The sequence below is a fragment of the Aquarana catesbeiana genome, linkage group LG07 (assembly GCF_042186555.1).
Source record: "Aquarana catesbeiana isolate 2022-GZ linkage group LG07, ASM4218655v1, whole genome shotgun sequence".
NCBI lineage: Eukaryota > Metazoa > Chordata > Amphibia > Anura > Ranidae > Aquarana > Aquarana catesbeiana.
In genome coordinates this window covers 93,124,614-93,138,713 of record NC_133330.1, presented here as the reverse complement: position 1 = coordinate 93,138,713, position 14,100 = coordinate 93,124,614, and the positions used below count along the sequence as shown (strand labels likewise).

The 14,100-nt window shown below is 42.1% G+C and overlaps 1 protein-coding gene across 5 annotated transcripts in view; it reads left to right on the top strand.

Annotated features, from left to right (window-relative positions):
- The first annotated feature begins 3,290 nt into the window (after positions 1 to 3,290).
- The window catches only part of CSF2RB (colony stimulating factor 2 receptor subunit beta), a 94,104-nt gene continuing 83,294 nt past the window's right edge, over positions 3,291 to 14,100 (top strand). For 2 of the 5 annotated variants that reach the window (XM_073592495.1, XM_073592491.1), the window contains exons 1-2: positions 3,291 to 3,439; positions 12,759 to 12,843. In XM_073592495.1, coding sequence (XP_073448596.1) covers positions 12,771 to 12,843 — 73 coding nt within the window. In that variant the 5' untranslated portion in view covers positions 3,291 to 3,439; positions 12,759 to 12,770. Of the gene's footprint in view, positions 3,440 to 4,437; positions 4,598 to 12,758; positions 12,844 to 14,100 lie in introns of all 5 variants that reach the window. The other 3 variants (XM_073592490.1, XM_073592493.1, XM_073592492.1) reach the window with 3 other exon arrangements.

Sequence of the window (14,100 nt, the reverse complement as noted above, 5' to 3'; positions counted from 1 at the left end):
CTTGGTGGTTTGTGGGACCAGATATCCAGATATTGTAAAACATTTTGACAAATGCTCCCCCCAAAATCCATACCAAATCCAAAGGTCCTTGTATGGATTTGGGGTGGTGGGGACCTCACACCGTTTGTTTGTTTTTTATTTTTGGCATGAGGCTCCCCAAAATCCATACCAGATCCGAAGGGCCTTTCAGTGGGGAATCCCCCTCTGCCAACAAGGATGAGTCATAGTTGTAAAAAAAGATGTAAACTGATGTAAACTGAACTGCACTAAAAGCTGGTGTAAAAACGGATGTAACCTGAATCCATTTTTTTTTTTAAACATGACTGAATGAATGATGCCCGTGTAAAAGAGGCCTAATGCAGCACAGATCATAGATCTTGCCCCTGCCCCTGGAGTTACAGGAGCCAATAAGTAAATTCATAAAGAGTGTCATAGACACCCTTTGGAATCCTGTTGGGATGCTGCACTGAAATTGTTAGTGCTTGTGTCTGATTCATGTACAGTGGGGGAAATAATTATTTGATCCCCTACAGGTTTTGTAACTTTGCCCACTCATATGTGTATTTTAAATGATAGAGACAGAATAGCAACCAAAAATCCAGAAAAAAAATGTGATAGAAATGTTATAAATTGAGTTGCAGTTCAATTAGTAAAATAAGTATTTGATCCCCTACCAACCAACAATATCTCTGGTTACCACAGACTCGCTACAGTATGTGCTCATGTGGTACACAGATTAGTCCTGACAATTTAGGAAGGTGCTCCTAATGACAACTCGTATGCATAAAAGACACCTGTCCACAGAATCTCTTTCTTCCTTTCAAACCTCACCATCATGGGCAAGACCAAAGAGCTGTCAAAGGATGTCAGGGGCAAGACTGTAGACCTGCACCAGGCTGGAATAGGCTACAAGACCATCAGCAAGAAACTTGGTGAGAAGGAGACAACTGTTGGAGCGATTAATCGCAAATGGAAGAAATACAAAATAACCATCAATCGCCTTTCGTCTGGAGCTCCATGCAAGATTTCGCCTCATGGGGTAAGGATGATCATGAGAAAAGTGAGGGATCAGCCCAGAACTACACGGGAGGAGCTTGTGAATGATCTCAAGGCAGTTGGAACCACAGTCACCAAACAAACCATTGGTAACACAATACACCGCCATGGATCGAAATCCTGCAGCGCTCGCAAGGTCCCCCTCCTCAAGAAGGCACGTGTACAGGCCCATCTGAAGTTTGCCAATGAACATCTACATGATTCAGAGAAGGATTGGGAGATAGCACTGTGGTCAGCGGAGACAAAAATTGAGCTCTTTGGCATTAACTTGACTCGCCCTGTTTGGAGAAAGAAAAAGAACACCACCCCTATAGTCAAGCACAGCGATGGAAACATTATACTTTGGGGCTGTGTCTCTGCTAAAGGTACAGGCCAACTATGTCACATTGAGGGGCCAATGGACAGGGTCATATATTGAAAAATTATGGATGAGAACCTTCTTCCCTGAGCCAGAACACTGAAGATGGGTCATGACAATGACCCAAAACATACTGCCAAGGCAACAAAATAGTGACTCAAGAAGAAGCACATTAAGGTCATGGAGTGGCCTAGCCAGTCCCCAGACAGTATTCCTATAGAAAATGTATGGAGGAAGCTGAAACTGCAAGTTGCAAAGCAGCAGCCAAGAAATTTTAAGGATTTAGAGAAGATCTGTAAAGAAGAGTGGACCAAAATCCCTCCTGAGATGTGTGCAAACTTGGTCACTTACTACAAGAAATAGCTTATCTCTGTGACTGCCAACAAGGGTTTCTCCACCAAGTAGTAAGTCATGTTTTCTTTGGGGATCAAATACTTATTTTACTCACTGAACTGCAACTCAGTTTATAACATTTTTATTATGTGTTTTTTTTCTGGATTTTTGGTTGATATTCTGTCTTTATCATTTAAAATAGAACTATGATAAAAAGAGACCCTTCATTTTTTGGAAGGTGGTCAAACTTACAAAATCTGCAGGGGATCAAATAATTATTTTCCCCACTGTAACTGTTATAGGCAGATACATGAATCTGTCAGAGCCCATATTGGACATTCCTTCTATCATGGTGCTCCCTCCCTAGCCATTGCACCTGTCATACAGACAAGCACACGATGGAGTTTTGTAGTGTGGTGGGTGGAACCTAATAAGAAACTGAGAAACTAGTTCACCATCAGGTCCACCCTGCTGTTGATTGAAAGCACCTGTCAGTGGGTGGATACCTAGCCGGTATTCATTTCATCAGTGGATTTGAATCTGCCCACTGCCACATGCTGTCTATCAACAGCAAGGGAGACCTGATTGTGAACTAGTCCCTCATTTTCCCATAAGCTCGACCCAACTGGCCCTTTGACTGTGGGGGTTAGTTCTTCCTTGTGACTCAAGTTATTTCCCAAATATGGGCATTTTCATATTTTGGTAATAACATCACTAATCTTAGATTCTAAGCTCTAAGGAGCAGGGCCCTCTGATTCCTACTATATTAAAGTGTATTGTATTTGCACTGTCTACCCTCAAGTTGTAAAGCACTACGTAAACTGTTGGCGCTATATAAACCCTGTATAATAATAATAATATCCCTGGCCTATTTTTACATTCAGCTGTGGGTCGGGGAGTCACCCAGCCAATAGCTGAATTGGCCCATGGGTAGGTCTCTGTGCCAGAAGCTGTCACATTCATGACAACTTCAACACACAAACAGGCCCTACTCTGAGCACCAACGTCTTTCTGCACACCAACTCAGAGCTGAACATAATCATTGCCAGTTTCCTAATTTGCAAACTGGTGGTAATTCTTTAAGAATCTGCCACTGTTAATGTGACAAGTTCTTAGAACTAAGGTTATGGGTAGAGTTTGGCGCATATGTTGGTAATGCTTCCAAAACTGGCACAAATGCTTGCCTGAATTAGGCTCAGGTACTTCTAAAAGAAACTATCCAGAAAATAGTCGTAAATGCTTTATTGAATTCCCACCATTATATTTAAGCAATGGATTACCCAGCCTCCTTTATGTAAAGGGGTGAGCTTACAGAGAATCTGATGGTTCCCAGTATTTGCAAGTTTGGATGTTTTTTTTTTCAGATAACAAAATACCACTTTGCTCACCAAGAGATTACTAGCAGCAACTATCCCTTTTATCTCTAAAAAGGGCAATGGGGTTATTAAGCCTGTTATGGAATGTACCATTTGGAAGTTCCCATGTTTATTTATTACAACATGCGCACATGTGGACACAAAGCCACTTCTCTATTCCCAGAAAGGGTTACAACACACAGGAAAAGAGTCAGACACGTCTTTCCCACACATAGAGAAGCACTCACAGATATTGGGTGGATGCAGTATTTAGTATTGAGATTTCATTTACATGGAGGCGGTCAATGAAGGACCCAGGACCTTGAGATGAAAACAGGTAACAAGAAAACAATATGTAGATGAGGTAGCTGTGAGGCAATATAATGGATAAAAGAAATTGCCAGTCTATAGAGGAGGCAAAAAGTCACTTATTTTTTCCCTACAGTAACGTCACTATAAAACTGGCAAGTTGTCACTTCAAAATGGCTTTATCAACTGCATGAGGATAATATGTTCTTCCCAGAAAAGAAGAATTGTTCCATAACTAGTTAATGCAGGGCTTCATGTCTATATTGCAAGTAGGACAGAATAATTGGGTCTCTATTTATAAAGGTTTTCAGATAAGTTTTACACAATTTTTACCTGGAATTTATACAGTTTTCCAACTACACCCATGTGGAAAAATATGTAAATCCTGGGTGAATGTATGTATGAATGAAAGTTGTATGAATGCAAAGTTATAACAGGCACCTTAGGAATAGAATTTTAATTAATATGTTGGGATTGTGGTGATGATGTTTTGCTAAAACAGCCCCCGTGCTGTTTTTGGGACTTCAGTGATGAGATTTCTTTGTAGAGTTTCCAGATCTACCACCTCAGTCATGAAGTCTCATTACTGTTGCTGCCACAATTCTGCTGCGATGCCTCTACCCTAGTGTAAAATCCAACGCGAAAAGTCAGATTGCATATAAAAGTCTAGGTACAGTAGGTGGTTAGAACAGGAAACCACAGTTCAGAGATTTTTCAGACAAGATAAATGTGTGATTTTGCTGCCAGTGTTCATTTAAAACTAAATGGATGGATTTCTAGTATGGATCTGTAATGTATTATTACCATGAGTGGTATATATTAAGGTATACGTATTAATTTAATAATATAATGAGTCTTTTTCATACTGGGGGCTACTGGGCGCTTGTTGAAGCCTAAAGCCCAACTCCAGGTATATTAGAAAAATTCCCCTTCTGCAGTGCCTCCCCTTCCTCTCACTTCAAGGGTTAAATGCTCATTAAGTTTAGGGGTAGAGGATTAAGAAGAAATACTTCCTCGCTTCTGCAGGGTTCCTCCAACACTGCGACTGGTTCCCCAGTGCTGCCCTGTAAGCTGAGATTGACTGTGGTCACACTCCAGGCTCCTTAATGATGTAGAGACTTCACCCACAGACCAGAGCTTCAAGCAGAGGACGTGCACCCCGGGTATGGCTAGAGCAAAGAGGCAGGTAAGTAGTACAGGCAGCACTGTACCTTGCTAGACATAAGTAGAATTTAACCCTTACAGTGTTGGGGAGCTTACTGCAAGGGTACATTTTTTATATTCATGAAGTTGAGCTTTAAAGGAGAAGTATAGCCAAAGCTCGTTTGGCTGGGCTTCTCCTATGGATTACAGGAGTGCAATTTGTTTTGCACCCCTGTGACCCATTTTCAGCAGAGAGCAGTCTGAAGTCCTCTGTCTGCTGGCATCACCGATATCAGTCCAGGCATCCCGACAATGGAAGTCTGCCGCTCTCTGCTCATCGAGCACTGAAAACCGAGTGATCGGCGGTGTTTGATTGCTCGGTTCTCAGTGTAGAGGCACTGGTAGAAGTCCGCTGTCTGCTGGCGTCACCGATATCAGTCCAGGCATCCCGACAATGGAAGTCTGGATCTGCCAGGTGCCTGGACTGACACCCATCTCAGCCTATCAGCGAGGTGTTGAGGGCCTGAGACGGCCGCTCCTCCCCCTTCACAGCTCAGTGCTCCAATGAGCGAGGAGGGAAAAGAGCAGAGAGCTTTGACTGACAGTCTGCCACTCTCTGCTCACAGAGCACTGAAAACCGAGTGATCGGCGGTGTTTGATTGCTCGGTTCTCAGTGTAGAGGCGATGGGGAACAGATGCAGCATTGGACCGATGCTGCACCCACCTAGGTAAGCATTAATCAGGAAAAAAACACAAAGTCATACTTCTCTTTTAAAGGAGTTCTATGGTCACAGCATACACTTTCATTTTATACAAACGGGATTGTAATAAAAATACAAACGATTTTGTCTAAAAAAATTACAAACAATATTGACAATCCAATATAGGCTTACTTTAAGGCTCCATGCACACTATAAGCTAAAAAAAAATGCCAGAAAAACGCTGGTCGAAAAATGCTCATAATAGCCAGATTTTAGGTTCCATGTACACTAACATTTTTGAAGCTCCTATAGAAGCTAATAAGATCATTTTTTTGTGCTCCTAAAACTAATAATGTTATCCTATGTGTCCATGCACACTGCTTTATGTTAGAAGCATTTTTCAAGGTTCAGGAGCAGAAAAAAGAATAGTTTTTGTAGAGTTTCTGGGAGGAGGAAAAAAATGCTAAGCGCTCCTAAACTGCTCCTAACAGCTTTTTTCAAGCTTTTTTATTTTATGTACTGTAAAAACGATAATATAACGGAAACGTTCCTAAACACACCTAAAAGCTTCTATAAGCTACAAAAGTGCTACTACAAGCTGACAAAAAACACTCAGCAGCTTTTTTTTTATCCATTTTTTTTCTGCTCCTAGAAGCTGAAGCTTCTAGACTAAAATAGTGTGCATGGACACATAGGATAACCCTATTTTTTTCTGCCTGTTTTCAGGCAGAAAGTCGCGCGATTTTTGCCACGATTTTATCGTGATTTTTACTGCCATTTTGTACACGACAAAAGTTCACCAATGTAAAAGAAGGAAAAACGCCTGTAATCTGCTGAAAAAGAAGCTCCTGTAACTTTGAGCGACAGGCGTTTTGCTTAGGTGACAGAACGCTCAGATGTGAACAGGGGCCATTGAAATTAATGGAAATTGTCTTGTTGGGCATTTTTAGAGCTGAGGCTTAGAGCAGAAAAACACCCAAAAACGCCTAGGTGTGAACAGAGCCTTAGTGTCCCTTTAACTCAATTCAACAAAATTCAGATAATTCAAGTCCGCATTCAAATTCTATTTCTTTTTTTTTTCGATGCGAATGCAGCTTTCACATTTTTTTCACATCTAAGAATTGCAATATGTTTACATTTTATATTTGTTTCCAAATTTGAATCTAATTTGAATCTGACTTAAAGCGGAGGTCCGCCGAAAAAAAAATATTAAAAGCCAGCAGCTACAAGTACTGCAGCTGTTGACTTTTAATATATGGACACTTACCTGTCCAGGGAGCCCGCAATGTCAGCAGCCGAAGGCGATCCGTCCTTCGGCTCTCAGCTGCTGCCGCCGCTGTCCTCGGTAAGGGAATAAGGAAGTGAAGCCGTACGGCTTCACTTCCTGGTTCCCTACTGCGCATGCGTGAGTCGCGCTGCGCGTCCTCTCAGAATACAGCGGGGGGAGGACGGGGTAGGCGCCGGAAGTGGCATAGATCACCGCAAGCTCCGCGGTGAGCTATGCCAGGAAGTGGGAGCAAATACCTGTATTAGACAGGTATCTGCTCCCTCCTTCCTCCTGAAAGGTGCCAAATGTGACACCGGAGGGGGGGGAGGAATCCAAAAAGTGGAAGTTACATTTTTGGGTGGGACTCCACTTTAAAATTTTGTTATTTCGGACAATTTTGTTTCGTTATTTCAGATGATTTGTTTACATTCGTTATTATTGTAATTCAGAATTTGGATAAAATTTGTCTGAGTTTTGATTCGGAATGAAACTAATTGCACATGTCTATCCACAACAGCCATACCCAGTTGGAAGCACATTCAGAGTGGTCTCTGCAGCAGGCAAGTCTGTGTTGCAATGGGATATGATCTTTTCATTTTTATCTCCATCAGCTCACATCACCTCCCTACCCCTTGGCATCTGTTGTGGCTTCCACAGGCACTAATATTTGGCCTGGCAGCTCACACCAACAACCCCCCCTCCACCCTCCGACCTCCACTCTGTTGACCCAAGGGACTGCATTTGGAGTTAGAGTTGACAGTTCCTTGTCCAGGCACCACCCTTTACCATGCCTAATCATTTTATTTACCATCGCTGCACCAGCACCAACCCCCCTCCTTCCCATCACCACTGTGCCTGCAGTCAACTTCTCACCACCACTCCTGAAAACTACCCATCACTGTGACTTTATGCCACCGTCCCATGGACTCTTACTACTGATTCTGACTTCCCACCTCCCCCCCATTACCACCTATACATCAACCCCTAATCTCACCACTGCTCCTGACCCCACAATCCCCATGCTTTCACCAGCTCGCCACTTACCCTCCACTTCAATCACCACTGCACCAATACCCGCATCTGCGATGTCTACACCCATCCTCAGCACTCAATGCCACTGTACCTATTGTTCACCACAGCAGGAATGCACCCTTCCTTGTTCAGTCTCTTTAATGAACAGGCCCACTTTTCCTATGTTGGTATATATGTAAGGACCCTGTCTTAAAGCAAAGGATTGCTCCCTAAACTCAAAACAGAAATTGAATATGTTGCAGCCTAACAATTCTTAGATGTGGTGGCTGCATTGGTTTCCTTTTCACATGGTGATTTGACCAATAACAGACTTCCTTTCTTAGGCTGGATTGTCACTATTCCAAATTTAGTGTTGCAGCTTGACTGTCAGCCAGCCTGAACCTTGATTGTTATTGTTTCTGTGCTTGTTGGGTCTCCTTGGGTTCTGGCTATTGTTTGCTTCTGCCTGTTTGGGAGTGTTATCTAATAGATAAAGTAAGAAGAAACAGGGTCACAAGTTATGAATATTTATTTTCTTTCTGGCCAATCACTAGGAGATTTACTGTCAATGATGGCTGTTGAGGAAGCGAATAAATATAATGGGCACTTTCCACGAGGGTCTTCACTCCTAGGCTGTAGCCATTAGAGGATGCCAGTGTGAGAAGAGGTTGTCTTGCGTTCTGCTTGCTTGTTCTTAAAGGGCCAACTAGTTACTTTACTAAAAGAGAAGTCTGGAGCTGTAATATTGTCTGTTTTGGGGAATCCTGTAGCCTAGCCCTCTCACTTGTTGTTTATTGAGCTATATAAACCTTTTCAAACTTTATGTAGTGCTACCCCCGTGAGATCTGCTTAAAAGATGCCGTACCCCATTTATTGCCCTGACCTTGCAAGTCTTCTGACACCTCTGACACCCTGGGTTCAGACATTTCAGTCAAAAATATGGATGCAGACACAGAATAGTTCAAAGTTTTTGCAGTAAATATGATCAACAGAAATGGAGAATCAGATAAAAGAAATGTGGTTAGTATTATGGCTATGGCTGCAGGTCAGAAAAGGGTAGGAGAATGACCAATTGTGAGGTCAGACTATTGCCTTTTTAACCTCCTGCCACAGCCCCTTAGCACAACTTCTTAATGCAACCTGGCAAGTTATACCCAAATTAAACAACCTTAGTCTCTAAGTGTACGAGAGTTCCTAGGTGATATGGGGGCCAAGTAAATGGCCAAACATTCCTGTGCCTTGGAAGGAGGGGGAGAAGGGGACAAAGAAGTCTTTTTGTTGAAGCAAGTGTCTTGAATCTTCAACTAGCTTAAATGATGGGGCCCAAAGTATTGGTGAGATAATGACATTCAGTAGCACACATGGATAGTAGATGTCTCCTTATACAGCTCTAATGGATAAGGCAAAGTAAAGGTGTCTGCATGCAGTGTTCTTAGGTGCAAAGAGTTTGGGCAATAGCCTGCTCACTAGTCTGAATGATACCAAGCTCAAGGGATGATGTGGAGACCCTGCAGAAGGTTCCTGCAGATGCTGTACTCAAGGAAGATGCTTGACCGCACTCTCCTTGAGGTCACAACTCAGCTGGATCTGCAAGGCAGGTGCAGATGACATTCTTCCAACTGTCACTGGGCCAGCTGGACACTGCCAAACAGCAGATGTGTTTGCACCCACTCACCAGAGGCTCTCTCTCCTCTTGCTGCCTAGGCCGCAGCTCTGACTCCCTCTGCACGACCGTCCGGATCGCCTCCTCTTCTCAGGCTATTTATCTCCTATTCCCAGCATTCTCTATTCTCACTCCAGCCAGCTTGAACTTGTAGTCCGCAATGATCCGGCTCCAATGGAAACTGGGCTTTCTGGACTATATGTCCCAAGATCCTTTCCCCTGTCACGGCAGGTAATTTAGCAAGCTCCTGGTTACATTTATAAAGTGACTTGTGCCCATTTTCTTTTTTACCGCACAATAAGCCAAGGGTTCGGACCTTAGAATTTAAATGTTATCCCACCGAACCACCTTGGGGTCCTTTTCATCTACTTGGGAGTAAGAGGTTGTATATATATTTGCAAGTGCCCAATATAGCTTTATTTATTATTTGTGGTGACTGTTGCCTTATCTTCTCCTATAGCAGCTCAGAGAGATGAAGGCAGAGTCAGCCGATGTGTCAAAGGCTGCTGTATTGACAGCAATACTCCATACAGGAGTCACTGTCAAGCTACATCTGGGGGCAAGATTGGAAGTGTGGCTGTCTGTGTAATCAAAGATCAATAATGACTGTATAGGTTGCTGTGCGTTCGTACGGTACCCTTTACACTTATGTAGGGTGCTTGTTGGATGGCATGACAATTCAATACCAGGAAGTAACTTGGGTATTTAGTTGTCATGATGATCCTGGAATCTGAGGCTGCTGTCAAGATCACTAAGTATTTGAAGTTTATAGCAGAAATTGAAGAATAAAGGACATGTATAGAAGAGGTAAATGTAGTAAAAGCAAAAATGTTTGGCTATTGCGTTTTTGTCAGCACAATCTAGTACAAAACAGACTTCCAACTAGTTACAGTGCCTTGAAAAAGTATTCATACCCCTTTAAATTTTGCACATTTTGTCATGTCACAACCAAAAATGTAAATGTATTTTATTGGGATTTTTTGTGATAGACCATCACAAAGTGGTAAACAATTGTGAAGTGGAAGGAAAATGATAAATGGTTTTCAAAATTTTTTACAAATAAATATCTGAAAAGTGTGGCGTGCATTTGTATTCAGCCCCCTTTACTCTGATACCCTTAACTAAAATCTAGTGGAACCAATTGCCTTCAGAAGTCACCTAATTAGTAAAAAGGTCCACCTGTGTGTAATTTAATCTAAGTATAAATACAGCTGTTTTGTAAAGCCCTCAGAGGTTTGTTAGAGAACCTTATTGAACAAACAGCATCATGAAGGCCAAGGAACACACCAGACAGGTCAGGGATAAAGTTGTGGAGAAGTTTAAAGCAGAGTTAGGTTATAAAAACATATCCCAAACTTTGAACATCTCACAGACACTGTTCAATCCATCATCAGAAAATGGAAAGAGTATGGCACAAATGCAAACCTACCAAGACATGGCCGTCCACCTAAACTGACAGGCTGGACAAGGAGAGCATTAATCAGAGAAACTGCCAAGAGGCCCATGGGAACTCTAAAGGAGCTGCAGAGATCCACAGCTCAGGTGGGAGAATCTGTCCACAGGACAACTATTAGTCGTGCACTCCACAAATTGGGCCTTTATAGAAGAGTGGCAAGAAGAAAGCTTACGATTACGTACATAGACCTACAGGCACTTCTAGCACAATCTGCATGCAGTCTAACACACTACCATCTACTCATCCCAGAGAAGACTTAAAGTGGAACTAAAATCCTGCTATAAAAACTGCAACTAGGTAGACTTTTATTGCAGAAGAGACATATACCATTTCTCCTGTAATATAATATAATACCATTACCTGCCTGCCCACCATCTCCTCTGGCACTGTAAACTGAGCTGTGCATGCACAGCTCAACTTACAGTGCCGGGACATTCTCTGAGTGCCAGAATGAGGGACTCCTGTGGATGTCATCCCCTGCCGGCCAATGAAGAGGACCGAAGACTGGCACTCAGAAGAAGATGCTGGCACCGGCGCAGGACCATTGGACAGGTAAGTATGGACACTTTACTTGCACTTTAACCACTTCCCTACCGCACATAGTCAAATGATGTCCTTGACTTTGTGCAGTGATATCTGAATGATGCCTGTAGCTAGAGGCATCATTCAGATATCATTATTTCCAGCAGGCGTTTCTGTGTACCATAAGAATGATCATAGTGGCAGTTCCGCCGCTTGATCGTTCTTATAGGCGACAGGAGGGGATGTCCCCCCCTCTCGCCACCATCCGGTGCTTCTCTGGTCTCTCCCACGCCATCGGGGGCCCAAAGAAAGAATCCACTGGCGTCGGATGACTACGATAGAGATTTCCGGTGACCAGATGGTCACCAGTCATTTCTATGACCGTCGGAGGCCCGGGAGCGACATTATGACGTCACGCCCAGGTTCCCGGATGTCAACAAAGTCACAATCGTGGCTGACAGCATGAGATTGGTGAATTTTTTTTCACCGATCTCATGCTTTCCAGCCTGGAGGAGAGATGCGGGGTCTTATTGACCCCGCATCTCTCCATAAACAGGACCTGTCACATAGATTCCTATTACAAGGGATGTTTACATTTCTTGTAATAGGAATAAAAGTGATCAAAAAAATAGAAATATAAAAAAAGTGTAAAAAAAAAAAAAAATGTTAAAAAAAAAAAAATAATAAAAATTTTTTAAAAACCCCCTTTCCCCGGTAGCAGAACGCACACGCAAGTCCCGCCCACATATGTAAACGCCGTTCAAACCACACATGTGAGGTATCGCTGCGTGCGTTAGAGCATGTGCAACAATTCTAGCACTAGACCTCCTCTGCAACTCTAAACTGGTAACCTGTAACATTTTTCAAAGCGTCGCCTATGGAGATTTTTAAGTACCAAAGTTTGGCGCCATTCCATGAGCGCAATTTTGAAGCATGACATGTTAGGTATCTCTTTACTCGGCCTAACATCATCTTTCACATTATACAAAAAATTGGGCTAACTTTACTGTTTTGTTATTTTTTAATTCATGAAACCGTTTTTTTTTTTTTTTTTTTAAAGGCGTTTGAAAAATTATTGCGCAGATAAAAAGTTGCAATGACCGCCATTTTATTCCCCAGGGTGTCTGCTAAAAAAATATATATATAATGTTTGGGGGTTCTGAGTAATTTTCTAGCAAAAAAATGATGATATTTACATGTAGGAGAGAAGTGCCAGAATAGGCCCGGTATGCTGAACTCTAGGCAAATATAAAAGTACTGAGCAGGAAATCTCTGGATTAAAGGTGAATATTGCAGCAAGAGGTAGCTTTGTTATTTTATCTTTTAATAGGCTATTCATGTTCATCTTATTTGTGGATGGAGTTCTACTTAAAATTATAGGTCAGGGAGTTTAACCCACAACAAACTGTTACAAAAACCTGCCCCTACTACCAGTTCATCTTATAAAATGCCACAGTCCAGGTGGCCGGTTTTGCAATGCTAATTTTGTTCTTACAGATCAGACCAATTTTATTTTATACTTTATCTGTGTTTCTGGAGTTTACATGGCCTGTATAACACTTTTCCACAATTGATATATTTCAGGAAGTGAAGAAAATGAGGACATCATACAGTCTCTACAGATTTTGTATTCAAATCTTCACCCTGCAGTACATACAGGGAACACAAGGTATGTATATGTTCCCAAATACTTGTTTTTAGTGATGTTTAGGCTACTTTGACACTGAAGCGCTTTACAGGCGTTATAGCGCTAAAAATAGCACCTGTAAAGCGCCTATCCTGTCACTCCAGTGTGAGAGCCTGAGTACTTCACACTGGAGCTGTGCGCTGGCAGGACATTAAAAAAAAGTTCCGCAAGTAGCATCTTTGAGGTGCTTTAGGAGCGATGTATACACCGTTCCTGAAGCACCCCTGCCCATTGTAATTAATGAGCAGTGGTGCTGAATTGCCAGCAAAGCGTCGCTTCTGCGGCGCTTTTAACCCTTTTTCAGCCGCTAGCAGGGGTTAAAAGCACCCCGCTAGCAGCCAAAAAGCGTCGCTAAAACAATGGTAAAGCACCGCTAAAAACTGAGGCGCATTACTGCCAACGCCCCAGCGCCTCAGTGTGAAAGTGCCCTTAAAGTAACAATATTGACAATTATCCAATGCTTAATTCCTCTTAATATTTGCACGATCTGATCTGCTGAAGAGCACAGAAATCAGGAATCCAGTCAATCTTGATTATTGAACTCTTTGATCTCTGTATTTTAAACAGGTTCTATGTGCATACATAGAGTATGGAATAAGTGAAATCTGAAGTCTTCACTTTGCCATAATTTTGGCATAATCTGTAACATTTTAGGAGAACTCCACTATTTTGCAAAATGCACTGGAGTCACTTAAGAGGGCTAAACAAAGGTATTTTTGCTGTTTTTTTTAAGGGTGCAATGGATTTTGAATGGTTCATAAAGGTTATTTCAGCTCCATTTATCTATCTTATATCTGTTCTCCTACCAAAAAAATGCAATATTTTTAAATATAAGCCTAACGATAAGCATAATACTAAACCTAAAAATGAATAACCCTAACAATTTGTTTATAAACATAGTAAACAAAGTAATGACGTTGCCAGGTCATCACTATCATTGCTAACACATGGCTTTGATTACTTAGTTAAAAAATATGGCAGGCAAACCTCATGAATCTCACAGTATACCTATGACATATTAGTAGCCATCCTACCAGGATCCACATATACACTATATTGTCAAAAGTATTGGGATGCCTACCTTTACACGCACATGAAATTTAATGGCATCCCAGTCTAATGCCCCGTACACACGGTCGGACATTGATCGGACATTCCGACAACAAAATCCTAGGATTTTTTCCGACGGATGTTGGCTCAAACTTGTCTTGCATACACACGGTCACACAAAGTTGTCAG